At 41.7% G+C, this 23,218-nt stretch overlaps 2 protein-coding genes across 5 annotated transcripts in view; one reads left to right on the plus strand and one right to left on the minus strand.

Moving 5' to 3' along the window:
* Positions 1 to 5,205, plus strand: part of RAB19 (RAB19, member RAS oncogene family) — a 7,293-nt gene extending 2,088 nt beyond the window's left edge. For both annotated transcript variants that reach the window (NM_001278002.2, NM_001278003.2), the window contains exon 4: positions 1,178 to 5,205. In NM_001278002.2, the coding sequence (NP_001264931.1) occupies positions 1,178 to 1,443 (266 nt within the window). In that variant the 3' untranslated portion in view covers positions 1,444 to 5,205. The remainder of the gene's footprint in view (positions 1 to 1,177) is intronic.
* Positions 4,233 to 23,218, minus strand: part of MKRN4P (makorin ring finger protein 4, pseudogene) — a 24,125-nt gene continuing 5,139 nt past the window's right edge. Inside the window, exons 2-8 of one of the 3 annotated variants that reach the window (XM_015284432.4) lie at positions 21,518 to 21,646; positions 16,550 to 16,770; positions 10,558 to 10,784; positions 9,863 to 10,077; positions 9,039 to 9,149; positions 8,441 to 8,579; positions 4,233 to 8,063 (exon numbers count right to left, since the gene is read on the minus strand). In XM_015284432.4, the coding sequence (XP_015139918.2) occupies positions 7,851 to 8,063; positions 8,441 to 8,579; positions 9,039 to 9,149; positions 9,863 to 10,077; positions 10,558 to 10,784; positions 16,550 to 16,770; positions 21,518 to 21,646 (1,255 nt within the window). In that variant the 3' untranslated portion in view covers positions 4,233 to 7,850. The remainder of the gene's footprint in view (positions 8,064 to 8,440; positions 8,580 to 9,038; positions 9,150 to 9,862; positions 10,078 to 10,557; positions 10,785 to 16,549; positions 16,771 to 21,517; positions 21,647 to 23,218) is intronic. The other 2 variants (XM_046904028.1, NM_204742.3) reach the window with 2 other exon arrangements.

A 23,218-nucleotide genomic window follows, 5' to 3' on the forward strand; every position in this document is an offset into this window, starting at 1 on the left:
TTCTGCCGTTTCCACTGCAGCACGGTGCTGAGAGCAGTGCGTGCAGCTACAGCAGCCCAAACTGGCTTTTGAGGATAGGCAGTACTGAGCCCTGGAGCACAGCAGTCATGGGATTTAAGCTTCTGCTGGTGCCTCTAGCAAACTACGTGCTTCTGGTGTTGTGGCTCTTCCTGTTCTTCCTCTGAGGAAACAAACAACAAATTCTGACCTGCTTGTGAGTTAGGAGGAAGGAAGAAAGAAAGAGAGAGGAGTGGGGGGGAAAAAAACCACAACCCACAAACATTGGTAGGGTTTTTCTAACTCTTAATGACTGCAAAGAACAAGACCTGCTAGTGTGGATGGTGGGGTCTTTTTTTTGTTTATTTCTTCTCTCAAATTCTGAAATTAGTAACAATCAAGCTTTTGTCAAAGAGCTGGTGTGGTAGTTTCTTCTGGTGCTGGTGCTATTTTACTTACCTTAACAGGAGCACTGAGTTAGTTGTAGCCATTTTCTACACCTCTCCCACCAGTGGGAGAGTTAAAGGCTTTCAACCTTTCACAGCTGGAACTGGAGGAGGAAAGGGCCAGGGCAGGGTGCTCTTTAAGATGGCAAACAAACATCAAGTAAGGCAGCTTTGGGGGCTTCTGCTTTGCTGATACTGTTTGTTCTGCTCTGGAAAAGCTAGAAGTGACTTACAGGGGAAGGACAGCTATGTTATACGTACTGTGGTGTCAAGATCTGCATGTGATGAAAGGTTGTCTTGGAGCTAAGAAGGCAGACTTAAGCCAGGCACTGCATGTACCAGGACTGATGATAATCCAACAAGTGTTGCAACTACTTAAAACACCTCCAATAAAATACCTTTGTATATTTATAATCTCTATCAGATTATGATTATGTTGTTTTGAGTAAAATTTTCATCTGTGTGCTTTCAAAGAATTCTCTGGCACTGCTATCTGGGGCAAATAACTAGATAAATGCTGGTTTTTGTGGGTCTTTTCCTAAACTCATTTGATTAGCTATGGCTTTGACTCACATTCTGTGATGGTGGCTCTTGACATGCTCACATCTTGCTTTTCCAGTAACTCGTTTCCACTGTAATTCTATTATTTAACAAAACTGAAGTAAGGCATTGCACTCAAAGGAAACAAAAATGAGAGACTAAACTATCGGGTTATCTATTCGCCTTCTTTTAAGGGAACAAATCGGACTCGGTGGATAAGCGACAAGTCCTGTTTGAAGATGCCTGCACGCTGGCTGAGAAGTATGGGCTCCTAGCTGTATTGGAGACATCAGCCAAAGAAGCTCAAAACATTGAAGAGGTGTTTGTGTTGATGGCTAAGGAGCTGATAGCCCGAAATACCCTGCAGCTTCATGGAGAGAGTCCTCCCAACAGCGTCTACCTTGATTCCAGGCCAGTGATCACCAGTCCAAGTGCAGAGAAGACGCAGTGCCTTTGTTGAGCGCTCTCTTCAGGAACAAAAAGTTGGAAGTCATCATTTTTTCTGAGGCTATGTTTGATCTCAGTTTAATTCAGATGATGGAAGTTTGCTACATGGCCTCGAGCCATCTCTCATATTTCTACCTTGCAGTTTGGTGTGTAAGTATCTTCAGAGATCACTGTTGCTGTTGGCAGCACAGGTTGCTTTGAACGTGGCAACTGATACCTTAGCATGAACTTGTAAGCTGAGAGAGCTCGGGAAGCTGCCAGCCCTTCCCTTAACCAAAGAGAACTGTAAAAAAGAGATTGCCTTTAACTGTATCTTTGAGACATTTCTCTGGCTATGTCAGGAGATAAATTTGCACTAGAGCCTGCATTGATTTGATTCTTCTGAGATGTGCCGTCTGCTGTGGTGCAAGCTCTTCAGCTAGCAGCTTTAAAATGTGATATGCTTGGACAGCACTAACCCACTGCTGCCTTGCCTTTCATTTAGGGGAGGGCCTGATGTCAGACACGGAGCCACCCATGCCAAGCTATTAAATACCAACATTTGTAAGAGGGTGCAATTTCACAACTGTATTACTTTCCTTACCAGACAAACCTGGACTCATCCTCAATGCTTCAAAGCAGGCAGAATATGGTATGTTAGGGTCCCCACCTTCTCCCAGGAGTGAGAGCCACTGTCTTTCGTTTTGTTCTTGAATTATAAGAATGGTAACTAGTAGTGAGCTGTCTTGTTATACACAGAGTTATTAGGAGTACTGAAGCTTCTGAGGCCACAGTAGCCTCCATTAATGCTGGGGTGAAAGGACTGCTTTGTTTTCCTAAGCCTGTCTTGCTTTTGATGTACTCATTTTAATCAAAAGCTGACTGTTAGTTTGTGTGAAAGTGCAACGGTAGAGCGTGCCTGTAGATTTTTTTCAAAGGCGTGTGAAAGAGGGGATTCAGGTCTGTGTAAAACAGCAACAAGGAGTATGGTTTGACAATGCAACCTCACCTTAGAGCAGTGAAGGGATGGGTGTTGAGCACAGAAGTACATACGCTACTGCCTGGGAGACTTAACCAAACATCTTGGTGAGCAGTGGAAGATTTTGTCTTGTCCCTCCCAAGCCTTCAGATTACACAGTCCACATGCACTGAAGTGTATCACTTAAGCTGTTAACGTTTAAGCTACGAACTAGAAATCATACTCTATAATGATAAAATGCAGTCTGGGTTACATGGAAAGAAGCTTTGGGAAGGCGGGCAAGCTGCCACTTCATGAGATGGCACTTTACCTATGTTTCACAAGTTCCTGAAAAGGAGGGAAAAAGATGTAGCAAATCCTTCTGGAAAAGCTGGTCTGAAAAGCACAAAAAAATAGAGTAAATCATCTATTTAGTCTTGAACATATTTCTATTATTATTGCTTGCTCTGGCCAGGCTCTCTGCTACTGCACGCTAAGAACAGTGGTTAATTCAGCTGCCTGTAAAGGGAGCAGAAAGCTGCACAGCTCAGGCTTGCAGTTGAGCTGTTGTGCTTTGTTCTGCACTGTTCCTTTCATTTGTATGGGTGTAATGGTCTATCTTTTTTTCAACAATCTGGGCTTAAATACCTACCCTGGCGCTCACCTTTGTGCAACTCAAACAGGAGTGTGTGCTCTCCTTTGGTTGCCTCTGCCTGGTGCCTTTCAGAAGCCCTGTAAGCAGTTATAGGGAATGGTTCCCACAGGGTCACTTTTCATTCGCAGGAGGAGCTTAGAGTGAGCTGCAGCAGTTGCTGAGTTCTTCAGACTGCAGATTAATAGACTTATTCATGAGGTAGTACCTGACATGAAGAAAACTATCGAGTCTGTTAACAAGCTTTATTCTGTTGTTCTGGAGTGTGCAATAGCAACCATTACATGTGTAACTTTTGTCAGTGCCTTTCTCCATCGCAGCAAATGAAAGTGTGCAGCTGCTGCCCATGCAAGTTAACCAAGAAACATGTTAACCACTGCAGAGCCTTGTGTTCCCATTTTTGCTCTTCCAGCATCATACATGGATCCAGTGTACTTCCTGATGGCATCACTAACGTGCTTGTAGCAAAGGTAGCTCTGTAAATGTTGTTTACAGTGCTATGCTACAAATCACTACTGTCCCACAGTTGCAAGAGCTGTGCATCCAGCTGGAGGAGGTGCTCGTTTGTTTTTACCTACGTGGAAGAAGTACTCAAACCGCAGCTGTCTGAATTTGCTGTTGCACATTCTTTGCACTGACAGCCACACCCATGTCACATGAAATAGAGGCAGCACCTCCTCAAGCAGCAGGGCAGAGAACTGAAAGGATTCTCAAATGGAGCATGCACTGAAACCTCTTAGAAGCTGACTGGCTTAAAAGTAAGCATAATTACAACCCAGTGAGGTGGAAGGCATGTGGCACTGCTTATGTGGTCACACTTTTCTACATACATAAGGAACAGGCTCTTAATAGCAAAAGCTGAGGTTCTTGCCTAATCATTCTACTTAAGTAGAGTTGGAAAGGAGACCAAGAAGGCATGGCTCAGGCCCAGATGTGGTACAGAGCTCTGTCCTGGAGCCTCCTTTCAGGAAGCAGATACGTGCCAGTGCTTTGGGACAGAACTGAAGCTACCTGTTTCCCCTGTAAGCAAGCGTTCTAACCACAGCTGCTCCTCCCCGGCTCTCTTTTATGAAGGAGGGCTGCTAATGAAGTCGAGGTCTACATACGCAGAACACATTCACATTCAACAGAGGGAGATTTAGTACTCAACACTTTCTACCAACTCCTGAAGCCATTTTCCAAGTGTAAGGACCACAACCACAACAGACAATGCTGGGATATACAAGTAGAGTTGCTTTATTCAGAGCAAGAACCTCTTTCACTGAGAAGTACATCAACTTTCAATAGGGACTTACATTTCATTGTTAGCTTAAGACAGTTAGGGCCTTTAAAGTCATTTACTGCACTTCAGTGATGTTCCAAAACCAGCCTCAGCTTAGCTGCCCACAAAGGCCTTGTCTATGTGATCACATTAAGCTGCTGGCAAGGAGGTGTGGACAGTGGCTGGACTGCAAATGACAAATAGCATACCTGTGGGTAACAGCAACAAGTCATGGCAACAAGTAAGGGGCAGAAACTTAATATACTTACAACTATTTGAGCCATACAGCACAGTCCCATATTATCTCTCACTCCCAAGAACCGTGTGGATTCCCTTCCTTCAAGCTGCTGCAGCATTAATAATGCCATGTAGACAATCTCCATTCTAAACAGGAGACACTGTACCTCAAGTCATGCTCCAAACAGAAATTCATGTTGTGTCTCCCATAACAGGAAAGAGTTACTATGCATTTCCTTAATTGAACAGGCCTCTCAGAAGCAACATTGCAATACACGTTGTTGTAATCAGGAAAGAGCAGCACTTAAAAGGATTGTAAAGAAGCAGAGGCCCTGATGAACTGAAGCAGCAGTTAAGCTGTTAAGAAGTGCCCTTTGCTTTTACAATTGCAAGCAGACCAACTAGAGCATGCACACCCTCCACAATTACCAGCTGGTACAAAATTTCAAACGAAATCAGAAGTATATATTCCTGCACAGGGACTGCAGCCAAGGCACTTCAAATGACAGCATGCATCTTTTTTTCCTTCTCAATACTTCTCTCAACCTTTTTCACCTCAACGCTGCTATGAATACTCTCATTGTCCTCTCAATCTATTCGGTTTCTCTATCTTGGGAACTTACTTACTATGTACTACATTTTCTTTTTAAGTGTTACACTCTGTTTTCACATTAAAAGTTGATCTTCATTCTCGTCAATTTATTTGTTCTTACAGAAGAAAACCACAGCAGCCTACCAACATTCTTCACTCACTTCAAAGGCCCCACACTTTTCAGTCATTCCCGTTGGTAGGGTGGCAGGGAATTACAGCACAACAGCACACTTCAGAACAGGCCTACCAACAACTGGATTCACGCAGGAAGCAGCACACGGTGCTGCTCAATGACAAATACACGCAGTTCCTCTACTTGCAGAACAAGAACTGCAGCACGTTTCAAAGCAAGGGAACAACCAAAACACCTCGCCACGATGAGCTGGACTACACTGCTCACCTTGCAAGTGGATAGAGCCACCTCCTCATTAAATCACTTATTCAAGTATTCCCAACTTGCCTGAAATCATACAACAAGCAAGGTTTAGAAGCAGCAACACCTAGCACCGTGCCACAAATGCACCCAAACCAGAAGCAGAGCATGCTGTTTCTGACCTCCTGGGAAGGAAAACTGATCCACGCACTTGTAAGTCCATTACCATTCCCCATCCTACGGGTCACATCTTCGTTACACTTTGAATATATCACTCCAGTAAGAAGTTGGCAACCTACCTTCATTGTGTGGAAGCCTTGTTCTACTCCACAGCCCTATTTTTTTCCTGGTTCTCCCGTACCTCCACTTCATTTACATTTGCATTTCTCCCTCTGCTGCTTGCCTCTGGAAAAAGATCTGACAATGGTTTTAGACTGCTCAGCTCATCTTTTCTCATACTCCTGAGTAAGGCCAAATACGCCTCTAGTATTTAACTTCCATCTTTATGCATTGTTGTAAAAGAATGCTTCTTCTGAACACACATAGGTTTAAAGAAGCACATGGATTCCCAGAAAGCAGCCTGTAGCAATGCTTAGGCTTGCTGTCCGGGCAGCATTACGACAGAAAACTTAATAGAAAATGTACTGCAGTTGACTTTGTTGGGGACAAACAGAAATAGTACCATAGCACGGAAATTATTTCTGAGGGAGCCGCTTCTGTTCCCAGTAACAGCTGCAGATGTTCCTTCAGCAGCTCAATCATCTCAGCTGTCCGTTCAGAATGTATTCCTTCCATCACAAAATCTTTGTTGGATAGGTTACAACAAAGTTGAAACGCCATTTTAGCGTGACACGATTCTGCAGGAGCTCAGCACCAAATGCTTTCGTACAACGCAAACACCCTCCCCTTCCCACTCCAAAATAAAAAAATATAGAGGCTTCAAATGTAAAAGAACAGACAGACCTCACTTCATTTTTTGGGGGGGTTTTGTTTTTTTCATTTTTTTGTATTTTTTTATTTGGGAAAAGTGCTTCTTACAAAAGGCAGCTGCAAAACATTACATTATAGACCTCGGAACAATTTCTCATTCCAATTAAAAGTGAAAGGAGAGGCAGTTTAGGGGTCAAGAGCAGCAGGAAAACAGATCACGGGGCATCCACAAGTCAATAAAAAAAAAAAACAGCAATAATGTAATGCAAGGTTAAAATTCCTGTGCTGGAGCTTTGGTGGCAATGTAATTTCTCAATGCAAATTACAGCCAGAAACTGCATGACCGACTTCCTCAGCAGTAACTCACGTAAGCTGAACAGCTTGACCAGGCAACCTGCCCAACTCAGATGCTGAAAGGCACACGTACCTTGAACCAGCTGAGTGGCACAGAGATTTCCTAGCAAAGCTCATGGCTTACGTGGTCGCACCAAGTTCTAAAACTTAAAGAGCAGTACAGCTAAAGGGGCCTCTCGTGTTCCTCTGACCCCACTCGGCTAACCGGACTTCTGCTCCTGGACAACCCTAGCGAAACACATGAAAGAGAGCTGGTGTATGAGGGAGTTGCACATGACAGATCGTTGCCACAGACTGAGCTGAGACCACTAAACCAGATTCATGTCCAATTGGAGGCTAGACTTCATGCACCAAGAGGGGATGAAAGGTGGTCTTGTTACTTAACTTACACAGAGTCTCCCCATCCTCGAGGTCCAACTCTACATTTATCTGTATATACACATAGAAAGTTCTCCTTTCACTAAGACATTATCCTTTCATGCTAGACACAGTAAAAACCCGGAACATTCACACCTGGTTCTGGTTACACAGTAGTAATAGTAATGTGCAAGTAAACAAGAGTCCAAAATCACAAATGAAGATGTGTACATGAGGGGGCTGGAACGGAGCTGATGCCAGAAAAGGATTATTTGTATCTGGCTTGACGTCAGAAATATTGATACAGAGACAGAAAAGAGGCCATCAGCCAATTGACATCCCCACTGCATGGCCACTGCTCATTTTTGTATCTGGGCTCTTCAAAATGAGTGTGGAAGTCCTGTAAACACTTTAACCCTGGAACTGGGTGAGCTCTGTTGGGTACATAGATGAAGCAACAAATCTAAGCTAACTGTTTGACAGTTAAATTCATTTTTACAAAAACTAAGATTTTAAAGATTTCTTGTTATTTGTTTAAACAGAGGAAAAACAACACTCTCGGGGAGGGAGGGGACGGGACAAGACAGACCCTGGGTAAAAGTTATTACAACAGCACCTGGAATTGATAGGCCTGCCTAGGAGAAACACAGGCACTGCCACAACACCACAGGTAAGTAATAGCTACTGCCTGAAGCCAAGACGATAGTCCACACTCCCCTGTCAGGTGCTATAGATCCAGGTCATAATAATCTTCCAGCTCATCATGAAACAAGTCCCACTCGTCCTCGGAATCCGTTAGCTCATCGTCACCTCCTGCTGCCAACAGCATGAGCAACATCTCACCGAGCTCAAAGGTCACCACTTCGTCCTCATCGGTCTCAAATGGGTCACCATTCTCTCGCTCCTCAATGAACTCCCAGAACCGATTCCTCCGTTGGGCCTGCAAGCAGAACACAAGCATTCACCCAGGTGATCAAGCATGCAAGGCAAGAGCCTTCCCACAAACTGACAAGGTTTAGTTCCCCCCTCTACTCTCTGCGTTTTTCCTTCAGGGAGACACTGACCTCCAGGAGAACTTACCCTCACACACCCTTATTAATGCTGCCCACTATTTTACCTCAGTATGTTGGTATAAAAGTTTGAAAAATTCACTCCTTCCACCTTTGCTCCCATCACGCACAAAATTTAGACCACCCTCTCCTTCAAATTCACTACTATACAGAACTGTCAGAAGTTAGAAAAAACAAAGATCTCTTATCCTCCAGGCAGCTGATCGTGCACCTCTCCTGTGCAGAAAGGATAAAGATCAGCACTGACCCGGTATCTACTTGCTGTACCCACTTTGGGTCTTTGTGGCTCCTCTTGACGGCCATCAGGATACGCGTGTTTGTAAAAACAGTTCCCTCCAAACGGACAGCTCCCACGGCCTTCATCAAAATACCTGCATGGCTTGTTGCTGGAAAGGAAAATATTGCAACCCTTACACACAGCAGACCCAACCAGACTTCAGACTTGCATTTACCTACAGTCCAAGAGGATCTGAAGTACCATTTGAAGATGAAGGCACTTTGTCAGTACAATGCCTATGCAAAAAAAGTGATGCATTACACGGCGTTCACACCCAAGACGTGTGTGGGCTGATGCATGCTCAGGGACACCGATGGCTTCCACAGCACAAGCCTGTATTACCTAATGACTAGCCCACTAGTGTTCAGTGTGCTAAGGGGAAGACAAATCGAAGTACATAGGAGCAGCTTAGTGACTGTGTGGTCGCATGCATCTGTGGGTGGGAAGGTAAGGATGTACATCACAAATGGGACTGGAAAGGGAAAGGCTTTACATTGATACCCTTCTTCTCCAGGTGTGCGTTACTTCTCCAGCCTCACAGCTTGAGAAAAAGCTGCAGTGCTCATACCTCATTGCCTCCTTGTATTTCTGAATGAGTTTCTGCTTCTCTTCCTTCTCCTCCACCCAGTACTCACTTGGAATGACAAAGTTAGATGTGATCCGACACTCTGGGCAGGACCTGGGGAACGAACAGACCTTGCTGCAAGACTCCACATTACAGGGTGCTCCCACCTATGTAACAAGTCATGGCATATATCCACCTTTAAAGACATTTTGAACACACTTGCTATATGTGCTTTTCAATCTATATTCTGTCTTAAACACAAAGATAACCTAAGCTCAATGACTTCAAGAACTCCATGTTAACGGCAGCTGGTCAGTTTGTATCAAACCTTAAAAAAACACTTCACACAGACTCCTTTTTCTTTAGAATTAAATAAATTTATTTTGGTTTGATTTCTATATATATTTGACTGGATTTTTTCTTTTTTTTAAAGAACAGCCTTTAAATGGAGAAATGGTTTGCCAACTGATTAATGCAGTAGGGCAGCAAAGAACTAAGCAGCATACATACTGATCTGGTTAATCTGTTATCAGATTTCTGGCTGGGTGTCCAAGACACAAACAGTAACCATCAGATAACAAGCTAACTAAGTAAGTGAAAGTCGTTTTCTACCAATAAGTGATTTTTGCTAACTTAATCCACATTAACCAAATCAGGGTGTAAACATTATCCCTAACAATTACTTCACTTCCAAACTGAAGTTAGTATGTATTAAATGCAGTCTCTGTGCAGGGTTGGGGCGGGGGGAGAAGTCTGCTGCAAGTTGTCACAAGTTACTAAGTCCTTCCACAGTAAGAAAGCACAATCAAAATGGGAAAGTATCTCACTTTATAATCTTGCTCTCAAATTGTTTAGCACTCCTCCACTTGCGGATGCACTTGAGACAGTAAGTGTGGTTGCAGTTAGAGAGGATCCCAAAGCGGCGCTCACTAGGATTAGCTTTTTCATACACCACCTCCATGCATATCCCGCACACCATGTCTTTACTACGCTGGACGGCAAAAGAAAGCTCCATGTCCTTCTCGTGAGCTTCAATGCAAGACTGAAAAGGAGAGAGAAAAGAACTGCAGAGACAACTGGTCACCTGGTAAAATCCAAACAGGTTTTTAAGCTCAGTTTCACTCTACTGTTTTACGTAAGGAATGGAAAATGATTAAGCTGCGGAGTCTTTATCCTCAAAGTGTTGCTTAGACAGTGGGAAACAACCAATTCAGAGTTCAAATTCCTTTCTTCAGACATTGCTTTAAACATCAGAAAGGCAATCCGGAAGACCATCCAGTTTTACTAGGCTAAGAACAAAGCTTTAGTATCTTCACACAGACTGCTCTCCCAGCACAGATAAGGAAGCCCAGCTGCTTTTGAATATGGCTCTGACAGGAAACAGTCTTGTTTACAACAGGAATTTCATTCCCTGCCCAACCCACATGCACCTTCAAATAAAAGGGAATAAATGACAAGCGACTGCAGGGAGCTAGGAAGCAATAACTTCAAGCTATTTAACACCAGACAGCTGTCTGCTTACCTTTATGTGCTGGGATCTCTGGGCAGCATCAACTGGATGCAAGACCTGCAGTCCACACATATCACAGACATCCCCATGGATATACACGCAGTTTTCTCCGTAACGACATTCTCCCACTGCAGCGTAGGGGCACAGCTGCTTCTTCATCTCCTCGTCTGCTTCCTGCTTTTCATATTCTTCCTCAATCACCATTTCCTCCAAGGGTACTTCAGTGCAGGAAGGGGCAGCTGGGTACAAAATTAAGGATGGTAAGCAAAACATTCACATTTAGAGCAAGAAGGGAGATTTAATGAAAAATGTTTAAAAAAACCCCTTTGGGTGACCCTTCTCAAGTTATCCAACCTGATTATAAGAAAAGCAAGGCTCACTTCAGTCCAAGTTCCACAAACCCGCAATTTGAACTAAGTTATTTTTTGACTCAAGAAAGCAATGCTGATTTCTAATGTAATTTTTGTTCATCATTCAATTCAGACAAGACTAAAGCTATAAAGACTTCAGTGGTCAGAGCAAAATCCATTTACAGGCTCAGTCTGCACTGGAAAATCTCACTAACAACATTTTAATGCTAACTACGGTTCAGCAACAATTAAGTAAGGTTAAAAATCTCTCACTGCTTTAAGAATCAGTTCCACTCCAGCTTTGCAAAAAGAAATCCCACTAAAAAATCCCCCCACCTAATCCTAAATTGAACTGGAATCCGCACAGCTTCTCTTTCCTACTTAGATAGGCTCTGCTTAAGACTTCTGTTTCTCCTGTAGATGCACTTGTCTGTGCCACCATAAGCCAAACAGCCTTTTGAAGCTGTGACATCAAGCAGGGTGATCATGTTACAAGACAAAAGCAGTCAGATGGAAGATGCACTAAATGCAGGAGGATGACAAAGCAGTGCTACATCCAGAACACGCACAAGGAAAAACAGCAACTGGATTTCATTTATATAACCAGTAGCTGATAGAAGAGCGACAAGTCATCTCTGCCCTAAGAAAGTGGAGCTTTGTAAATCCTTTGAGCACTAAATCTGGAGAAGGAAAGAAATACAACTAAAAGGGTACTTGGAACAGTAGAAGAAAAGACAGACTTTCTCAAAAGAGAATCAGGGGCCACACACTTACAGTTTTTATTCCCACAAAGCAAAGATGCACAAGCATCTAACAGCCCAAAGGCCTTTAGAGATACAAAGAAAAAGCATGTGCTAGAAAGATAACAGTTTCAGGGCAGAAGACAAATATGAAAAGTTAGAGCAGGAAAACTCAAATGTTCAAGTTTGCTTCCTGTTGGTTTCCACTTAAGAACGGCCATCTGACTACAAAGGTTACTCACACTGCTCTCAGATACTTTTCAGAAGTAAGTAATTGATTAAGTAACACGTCAACCATTAACCTGCTGATTTTCAGAGGTTCCCAAACTAAAAACGAAATAAACCTTCATTACCTCCTCTTCTCTATGAGTTCCAGTTGCTCTTCTTTGGTGCTAACTCAAGTACCCATTTACTTAGACCCGCTTAGTTTTCCATCCAGATGAACACAATATGAAAATCTGTGCTCATTAATTGAAATTCCTTCCCTCCTCTCCAGCCTTTTTCTGAAGCTTAAGAACCACGGTCTCCTCAAACAGCAGCAACAAAAAAAAACCCACAAGTAGCAGTCTGTTTCCATTCCCTTGGCTGTCATTTTTGCCAATGTTTTTTCTTAATGCTCTTAGATTTTTTTCTTATTATTTTTAACTTCCTGAGGAGGGAGAGTTTAGTAGATCACAGGATTCACAGATGGAAGTCTACTAACCAGATAAATGCAGCTGAGTTTCAAAGGAATCTATTGATACAGCATCTCTTTGAAATGGGGCTGGCAAGATAATCTTTTGCTCAAGGCAACCCTATATGCCTGGAAAATGCATACTTTGAAGCAGAGGCACATTTGAAGCCTTTCTTAATGGGGAAAGTTTCCAGAGTCACCTGTACTCCTCTGAAGGATATTCTTTATAAAACCCTTCCTTGGTAAAGTTTTGACAAAGAGCTTCTTAGCTGAGGTTCTTTTGAGAATAAAGGTTCTGAAGTCTTATCCCCCAAAGACTGACTTACAATCCCATTCATTTTCTATGTTGGGCCACAAAAGGAGGGAGCAGAGCTTCAAGCCTTGGCAAAAATGAGTATACTGAATTATTTAAACAACAACAACAAAGAACACACCACCACCAAAGACTAAAAGCAACAAGTAGAATACACAGTGTAGCTAGTAAATTCTAGCTAAGTCCATGCTACCACCCTGGTGTCCAAAGCACAACCAGTTCTTGTCATGTAGAGGTCAAGACATTAAGATACAGCTCTGTGAATGTCAATCTTTAATAACGACTTCAGACACTTTAACAGTATGACAGTATAGGAAAGGGAGAACATACTAAAGGAGACCTAATTTTTCAGTCTCAGTCTTCAATGCTATCCCAGCACTTCCTCTCAGCTGGAGCTGTATTTCTATGAAAATGAAATTAGTATTTTTTCCTACTGTCTTACCTTTATCACAATCTGAAGCCCTACATCTGTAACTCTTGAACCTACTGCACTGTTTTGCTCCATCTTTGAAAGTCGAATTAGAGAAACTTAGAAGTCACTGTCTCAGCAGTTCCACATCCAACACTCCTCAGAGAGTAACATTTATTCTCTATGATTCTGCCCTCTGTTATCAAAGCCACTACTCTTCAGTAGTTTAGATCCCAGAAAGCTATCTTCCCGTTCTCCATTTGGCTTGGAAAGGACCTACAAAATCATCTAGTTTCATTTCACAGCCAACACGGGTGACTAAATCATTCTGGGGATTAAGTTATGACTGGGTACAAAGGTAATACAGCATCTCATTGGTTTGCATGCAACCTACTTCCAACACTCAAGCCAGTTTCAAAACTCAGAGCAATACTACATGCAGGTCTCACTTCAGTGCTTTAGCATGTAATGGAGTGAACTTTTGAAAACAGCCCCCCTACAAACAACTACTTTTCACACTTCAGCTCTCATTACACAGCAGTCTCAGTATATGAACCGGATAAGTTTTGGACCAAACTGAACAATGCTAAGAGCACATCTGATGATCGAGCTGCAAAGTGATCTTCAACCCACAGAACCAGACCATAGCTAAGCCAGAATGAAAACCGAGCCAAGAAACAGCTGCACTGAAGAGTGCAATGTTGCTACCTGTGCCAGCAGTTTCATTCAACGGATTCACTTGTTCTTACTGAAGAGCTACACAGAGGTTGCAAGTTTGTTAAGTTTCAGAAAAACTCTCTAATCATGCAGATTTTTTGAGCCCAAATGTATGGAAAAGAATGAGGTTACTAGCTCCTACTAAAGTGGATGATAATAGAATTTCTAAGCTGAGGAATAGCTCTCAAGTTCTGAAAAACTCAATTAAGGCATTAAGATATTATCTACTCTGACAAGATGAAGCTGTGCCCATGAAGTAAGTAGTATTTACTTTCAAGAGCTTGCATTCTCCAGCTTCAGTCTACATCACATTCAAATGCTCAGCTCTTAGTAGGATTACTCCGATTACTTCTTTCCCTTAATACGGTATACAGAACAAAAGCACTCTAGTCTACTTAAATCCAACCCGAATAGTTTAACAAAGTATTTTCCACACAAAATTTTCCAGTCTTCAATTTATAAAGTAGGACAGGTATATATCTGATTAGAATATTCTATGAGAAGACATTTTCAATAAAACTAAGACACTCCTTCCTGCTGGCAGGGCCATTGCTTAAAAGGGAAAACGTAAGTTTCTCTACCATTAGAGACAGCAAATAGGTCCTCATTCTGCAGGAATTCAATAAACAGAATCTGAATTGGAAAAGAATTGTTTTAAAGTTTGTGTTGCTTGCCTCAGAAAATAAGGAAAACTAAGAATTCAGTCTGACTACCAGGAGTATTGTATTTCAAACATCAACAAGACTTCTGAACACAAGCACTTCCAGACAATCCTTAAACCCTACAGTATCATAATTTAAGAAAGTTATTAAGCCTTAGACCAGCTACAAAGCAGAATCTTCCATTCCTTTAGTGACACTGCTCAAAAACTCGAACCTGCCGTATTAAAGGGTAAACTTACCTCCTAATCAGCCCTTGTGGATACCCCTCCCTGGAGGCTCCCTCAGGGCCAGGCTGGATGGGGCCCTGGGCAGCCTGAGCTGCTGGGTGGCAGCCCTGCCCATGGCAGGGGGTTGGGACTGCATGAGCATTAACATCTCTTCCAACCCAAACCATTCAATGATTCTCTGTAGAAATTATAAGCAGATACCTCTCAAAACACAAACATTCTCTAGCAATTAACGTGAAGCTCAACAAGAGTCTCTTCAACCCTTTTTTTTTTTGATGTCTTCAGACTAAAATCTTTACAAAAAATACCAAAGCAACATTCCTGAATATTTGAGTTCTGCTTTTTTTCCCCTCTTTTCTCTTTGACTCCAGCCCCTTATTCCTCCAGACCACTTTCCTGAAAATCCCAGGAAGATATATACAGGAAAATTCTCTTTTGTATATCTCAACTTGACACAACAGACTTCAGACTTCCCAAGTTCTAGAGAACAGATCTATGCCTTACGAAATCTTTAGTTAGGAAAAACTGATGCAAGACAGATGTCAGATACCTGAAGTTGTAAAGATACTGAAGTAATCCAGCATAGACCAGTTAATTATTTTCAATTCATACACTTACTTACACATTGGAACAGTTATTAACAACTACATATATCTGGTAGTCAAGAAGGCAAACTGCATTTTGGGGTGCCTTCATAAGCAGACAGTCAAATAAAAAGGCAGTCTCCCACCGCATTCACCGTTGGTGCTGCATCATCTCAAATACTGAATGCAGTTTGAGGCTCCACAATATAAAGAGGATGTTAAGATACCTGAATGCATCCAGAGGAGGGCACCAAAGCTAGTAAAAGGGCTGGAAGGCATATTCTATGAAGAGAAACTGAGCATACTCTGGTTAGCCCTGAAGTGGTCAGGCAGCTGGACCAGATTCTTGTAGGTCCCTTCCAGCTGAATTATCATCTTTTATTCTCATAGCAGCAAAAAAGAGCAACACAATTCAGTGTTGCTTATATCTCTGCCATTCTACTACCTTCAGTTACTCGAGAACATCTGGCAGCAGTAGCAGCAGAACAAACATGGAAATGTGATGCACCTGCACCTCAAAAAATTGATATTCGAAGAATTGTCACTATTTTCTTTGCTGAGCTCGCTGTTAAGATACAACACGTAGTCCCAAATCAGAATCATTTGCATTAGCACAATGTCCTGTCTAATAGTAACATACAAATACTGCTAAGTAGTATAATCTGAGCACTGTGTAACAAACTTCAAATTATCCTGGGCATAAAACATCAGTTTTTGATTCAATCATTATTTCATGATTCATGGCCATACATATTTAGTTTTGGAGATCCTGATATTAGAAGTTAGACTAAACACATGCATCCACTTTCTACTTGAATTGGATATCTCTGTGCTACCTTTCTGCAAGGAAAGTAAATGATAGGTATGGCACACTTAAACTGTTTGGTCCCATACAATGAGCTTTTCCAATCTCATTCTCCACATGAGCCATCACAGTACTATAAAATCAAGTCTCAGAAAAGTAACTAGAATAAATGATCTTCAGTTTCCAGTCTGAATTGCTACGGAGTCATGAAAGCAAGTACTTGCTTAGCAGTCCTTCTACAGGAACCCACACCTCCACTAGACATCTTTCACAGTACTCAGTCTTTACATCTTTACGTATACCTGGTTTTAGATCACCGTTGCAGCAGAAGCAGTGGATTTGACATGATCCTACTATTTATTCATGCCAGAAAAAATCAAGTAAAACTTAACAACAGAACAGTTGAAATGATTCATAATTATGGATAACCGTACTCAACTGAACCAGAAGCATTAAAATAAATGCATTACGCAGAAACTGTTGATCCATGAGAGAAATTTACCATTAACCCATGATCAGCTTACCGCGTCCACAGTATGGCTGCCCAGGAACAAACTCTACAGCATTCACCCAGTCTTCAGCACCTACTCCAGCAGCTGCCAGATCTATATTTTCATCTTCTATCTCAATAATATCTTCTTCAACAGTTTCAGGGAGTAATGCGAGGTCTGAGGGATAAGTTTTTGCAGCTGGATTCACAGTAGTCAATTCTTCTTCCTGCATCAGCGGCTTGGTGTGCTCATATCTAACACGTTAAAAAAACACAGTGTTAACTCCTCACAAGAAAACTCCTCCACAACGCTGCCTGAAAAATTGGAAGCGGACCAATTTAGATGTTAACACACTATACTGATGATCTAGAAAAGGCTTGGAAGAAAATGCCAGATGACCCTTGAAGAGAAATGCATCCACTTGTAAAACATGTCAGCACCACCGAAGGAACCCAACCCTATTCCATTTTGTAAAAAATGGAGTGATGTGTGCCATTTTCACTTAACTTACAAAAAAATGAACTTCAATTACATTCAAAATTGCTCATGTACCTACTATATACGTGCAGTACTACTGAATGAAGTGAGTTAGTTTAGCTTTAAAGAGACTAAAGACAGATATTGCTGTCTTTCAACTATTCAATGAGAAGGCACAGAAAAGAGGGAGCCGCTGCTCTCAAAGATGTAACGATAGGTTAAAGGCCAACAGACAAGCTCAAACTGGGAAATCACTGTAGGTTTACCATGAAATTAGTTAAACACTAGAAGAGATGCCCAGAGAGGCTACACAACCTCTGCTGTTGCAGATACGCAAAACTTGAGCAGACAGTGTCCCAGACAACGTGACCTAAACTGACCTATCAAAGCACCTTGTCTCAATCAGGTTTTATGTTGGCTTTAGTAATTTTTTCTAACACCTTCTTCAATTTACCGTGGAAAACGATGCTCAGAACACCTTGATCCCTACCACCCACAAACAACAGGTAAGTGCCATTTCTCTCAAAAATCTGCCTTCCAGCAGCTAGTACACTAAAAAGAGACATAATTCATTTTCCCCCCATGAAGTCATAGATATCTGCTGACTAATTTGAAGGATGAAAGGAGGGAATTCTTGGAGATATGAAATCTTTAAGCAACTGTGATTCACTTGCCTTGAGTCAGGTTGAAAACAATCAGGCATTACAGCTCTTGCACATTAAAGAAACACAGCCGACCAAATGTCGGCTCTAAAATCTCAATGAAGCTACAAAGCACAAATTAAAAGGCAAGCCTCCAGTCCTCTTTGTCAGTGGTTTCCAAAGCAAAGCACATGCACCCCAGGCATTATACAAGATAATCCACTGGAATTCAGGAAGGAAACGGTAGGTTGTTTGGGTTTTTTTAAATCTGAAATTATAAGAAAGAACTCAAGCTTTTAATATTAAATATATGGACTAGGGTCGGTGCTCTTACTCAGTTTGTATGTCAAAGGGTCCTCTGTCACACACAGTACACACGGTGTCCTGAAGGAAGAGCAGGTGTTCCACAATGTGGAGGAATTAACAGCAGTGCCCTTGCTTGTTTGCTTTCAGTGTACTGATATTGCAGTTCGCATCTGCCCCACTAAACGGAGTCACAGATTATATTATCCAGTTTTAAGTTAAGCTCTCCCAAAACAAACAAGAGGTTAAAAAACATTTCTGCAAAGTAATTGTGGATTTAAGAGAATCCTGATTACGTGAACACAAAACAATACGATGTCAGATCTGATTAGGTTGTAGTTGTTTTTACCTTTGCAATGTGGTTGAGGAAGAGCTCAGACCAGAAGAGTCAGCTCTGACAAGAATTGGGGGGGGGAAAGGGTGCAGGGGAGGGAAAAGAGAGGAAATCACAATTACTGAGAGGAGGATTTGAAATACAGATTCACTGTTGTTAATGAACCTTGCCCTAAACATACGCTGTGTCTTGTGATATTAGACAACGACAGTATGAAACCGTCACAGTGACAGGACTTGATCTAAGCATCCTGAACATGAAGACAAACTTCTATACTTTGTTTCTTTTTTTTCCCCTAGAGATATTTCAGATCATGGAAAATTCGGGTTGAGTATTGCAAGGGTCGGTGACAAATGCTGAAAAGCATCTCTGATGTTTCTTAGATAATAGCAAAAGACAAAAAGCTACATACAAATCAGAACACTTGTTCTTCCTGATGGCAGAAATAACAAGTGGAAAGCAATACAGCAACAAACAAAAGTACTTCTCTTTGTCAGCAAATACTGTTGGGAGACAGAGAACTCAGCTGAAGATTCAAAGAAACAAGTACTAGAACAAACTACGCAACTTTCAAGGTTCACAACAGAGATGACTGGAAGTATGTTACTAGTAATGCTTCAGCTTATGGCATTCCCTAGATTATGTTGCAACAATGAAATATATGAACTACATTTTTGTCAGCCACTAAGGAGATACACTAGAGAAGATGCATTTTCAACAGTAAGTGACTACTTTATTAAAGATGATGTTTTACAGGAAAAGCTGGGTGAGTTTAACCACTGAAGGAGCAGCTGCATTAACTGTAATAAAGTATTTCTAGGTAAGATTACAGGGATGGCACAAGTGAAATCATTCACTGCGTCATTATAGGAAAGATACTGCAGCAAAAAAGCTGGAACCAGAAGCAAACAGTATTAATGGCATGGTAGCATTCTGTTAACTCTACGAAACTAAAATATTTCAATAGTGAAATCTTCCAATACTTTGTAATGAGAAGGGGAACGATGATGAAAACCTTTTGTATCACAGCCATTTGCTGCTTATTTCATGTTAAATTGCTTAGTAATTCTCTTTCCCAGTACAGCAAGTGCTGCAAATCTGCTGACCTACTCTGTGATGAGAGGTAGCTGTGACTGGTATGCTACCCAGTCAACATTTTCAAAATAGAAGCACACTCAGTCCCTTCAAGGTAGAAGTGATGTTTCTGGAGTAAGAGTAATTGCTTTTTGAAAGAAGCTTGTGCTACGGAGATCACATTCTGTAAACGGCTGTTGGGAAACACTACTGTTGTGAGATGATTTTATTGTCAAAAACAATGCTACCATGTTACCTGTAAATATTCTTGCATCTGTACATTGAAAAAAAATTTGGAAACAGATTTATAACACATTAAAGAATCTTCTAACAGAAGAGTTCCAGTAGGCCTTAGATTTGTTGAAAACCTTTATGGCAACCATTTGGCCCAAGTATCCACAGACTGAACTTAGAACCTGGCCTTCCAGTTGCTGTATCCAAGCACTACACCTATAACTTTCAAAGATAATGAAGTATATTGAACCACAACACTCTCCATAAATTATATTTTTAGTGAGAGTAAGAAGTTTTCTGCACTGTTAATAAAACCAATGTTTTAAAGATACCTTAATCTTTATCTTAACATAATCTTATGTTGCCCTTGTGGCTAAGGAGGACAATGGTACCCTGGGTGCATTGAAAAGTGTCCCTTGACCAGCTGGCCACATGATCCTCCCCCTCTACTCTTCCCTGCTGAGGTCACATTTGGAATGCTGTGTACAGTTCTGGGCTCCCCCATTCTGAAAAGACAGGGATCTCCTAGAAGGATTCCAGTGGAGGGCCACAGAGATGATGGGAGATGCTCCAGGCCCTTTATATGAGGATAGGCTGAGTAACCTGAGTATGTTCAGCCTGGGAAAGAAGACTGAGAGGGGATCTGATTAATGTTTATTAATTTCTAAAGGGAGGTGGAAGGCAAATGGATGAGGCCAGGCTCTTCTCAGTGGTGTGTAGTGGTAGGAAAAGCAGTAATAGCCTAAAACTTGAAGTTCCGTACTATGCAGAAGAAATTATTTTCTGTCAGGGCAACAGAGCACTCGGATTACCCAGAGGGGTTGTGAAGGTTCCTGTGGAGATATTCAAGATCTTCTGGACACCTACCTGTGTAACCTATTGTAGACTACATGCTTTGGCAGGGGGTTGGACTCAATGATCTCTTGAGGTCCCTTCCAACCCCTGCAGTTCTGTGATTTTATCCATGTTTTATGATGTATGTAATAGTGAAGTAGTACATCTGACCAATTTATCAGCAAATATACATTCATTAGGGGTGTGTGCTAGAAAGATTCACTTTTTATTCCACATACAAGCAACACAAGTTTGGAGACTACTCATGTGCATGACCATGAAAGTAGCACTGGCAGATATACAGAAGGCTAGAGACTTATCTTCTATTATCTTTCTTATACATAGTTACTGTACACTAAACATGCAAGAAAAGCAAACTATAACTACCACATGAGGTCATAATGTAAATATTTAATCGTGCATAAGAGCTGCAACAATACAGTCTTAAAAATCCTGGTAAGTTAAAATACAGAGAATTTCAGTGACAAAAGAAAGGATCCCTAAGCTTTTATAAAGCTTTGCTACACTAGGAAAGCATTACTTTCCTTTATTCATTCTTTTTTCTTCTCTTTTTCAACAGTACAGGTTAATTTATGTCCTCTCAATACAGGTCTGGTTTATACAGGCATTTTAAAAACCCTACATGACTACAGTCCAGTTACCTCCTCAAAAGTGACGGGACAAAACTGTCAGGACAGCAATTTCTGAAGAAAGATGCAATACAAAAATCATACCTGCTTTATCATAATTGACCCAATGCTTCTCAGTCATCAGTTCAGCTAGTCTGAATGTAGTCCCAGATTTCTTTTCGTCTTCTCATACCATTAACAAAACAAACCACAAACAAAAACACACCTTGACAACCACTGCTTTTCTGAAGACTGGTTCTCTCTTCGCATCACCTCTTCTCATTGGTTCTCAAAACAAAGTAAACACTACCATTCTTAGTACGACAAAGCCATTAGTGAAATGAACTAATTTTTGTAGAATTATGAAGTTTCAATACAAGAAGGATTTTTTTTTTCTTTTGCCTTTCTCTGAGCTCTCTACTCAGGAACTCTAAGTGAAGTTACTCCTACAGCACAGCACGTAGCATTTCTTTACCTGCAGTGATCTCCGTAAGCACAGCATCCACGCTGATAATACCTGCACACCATGGCAGACTGACCAGTGGACAGGTCATGAGAGTAGCGACAGTTGTCTCCTTCCTTGCAGACTCCATGCATGAAATACCTGTAACACAGAGGATTACTGTGAATTAAGAAGTGCTGAAGCTGTAAACGCAGTATTTGGAAGGTAAGTTGTTTTTATAAATCAAGGTATCAATCAAGGCTGAATTAGGGACATCGTTAATGGCTCATGGGACCATGCCCCACTATAAACATACAAGTGAAAGAGCCTGAAAAAAGGACAAAGCCTTTTCTACTCCAATGAACTGCAAAAAACACTGAATAGTGTTTTTGTCCCATTCTTATAGATGTTAGCCTAGAAAATGTAAGCTTCTTTAAATGCATGGCATTATAACTACTCAGACTTCGTATGAGAGCCATAACTGAATGTATTAAAGAACACTTAACCAACAGAGAAGTATTAACCAAGTTCTCTCCCTTAAGAGCTACTTATCAACAATTCAGCTTACAGAAAGAAGCACTGGCCCTCAAATACAAAGTAAACTGCAAACTCTGTTAATTTAATTGATTAATTTAATCAATACCTACCACACAAGAAAAATTGTTAGGGTTCAGGTTTCACACAAACTCTTAGCTTGCCTATAAGACACAGCGTGAGCAAAGGTTCAGAAGCCCATTATACCCCTCTCAGCCCATCCCACTGCTCAAAGGGGTAGGTCTGTTCCCCTGCTCCACACTGCATTGCATGGGTGCTGCCACCCACACAGCCAGCAGAACCAGGTCCTCCAAGGAGGTGACTGCACAGCCACCCCACAGTGCAGACAGCAGGAAGGACAGCTGGATCACCTTCTGCAGCACCAACTAAGAGGAGGATGGCTCTTCACAGAGCAGCATTTGAAGTCAATATTCCTAAACAAAGGGTGTCAAGATCTTTGAACTGCATCAGCTTCTGGACAAGTACTTAAGACTGCTGTAAGGTAAGAGGTCATAAATCAGAGCAAACACTTCACCAAATTACATAAGCAAAGCTACATTTGTAGTGTAATACTACGGAAGTGCTGTAACTTGAAGCAAGTCTGAAGAAGACTGACAAAGGATGTGCAAAGCCAGTGGTGCACTCAAAATACTTAGTAAGAGCAGGAGAGCTGAAATGGTTTTATAAGCCACCAGCTGACACTAACCATCAGGCTGCAATTCACACTTTCAAGGTACCACCTGTCTGTACACTGCAGCTACACAGCAAACCTGATAAGAAACGTGATCCTACACAGAAATAAATAATAAAAAGACCAGATGACACTCTGCAGGCTATTCTCCCCAGAGACATGAATACTCTACTCAGGTTTGCCAGGTGGCTGCACCAACCGCCATGCCAGCGCACCCCAGGAAGCAGGTACTACACCAGAACTCTTCACAGCCAGCATTCCTCACTGCAAAGAATAATTAATTCCATCCTCCTCTCCCCCACAAGCACACAAACAACACCACAGCACACTTGTCCATTCACAAACACACCTCAAAGCCAGAAATTAGCAACTCATAGACCCATGGAATCAGAACCCAACTGGAACCTCCGGATTCCTTTAAGGAATGAGATTTACACCAACAGGTCAAAATTAATTCAGGCTGTTAAGTTAACGAAGAACAAGCTAGGAACATTTATCTCCACCCTTTA

This window comes from Gallus gallus, chromosome 1, assembly GCF_016699485.2.
Source record: "Gallus gallus isolate bGalGal1 chromosome 1, bGalGal1.mat.broiler.GRCg7b, whole genome shotgun sequence".
NCBI classification, from domain to species: Eukaryota; Metazoa; Chordata; class Aves; order Galliformes; family Phasianidae; genus Gallus; species Gallus gallus.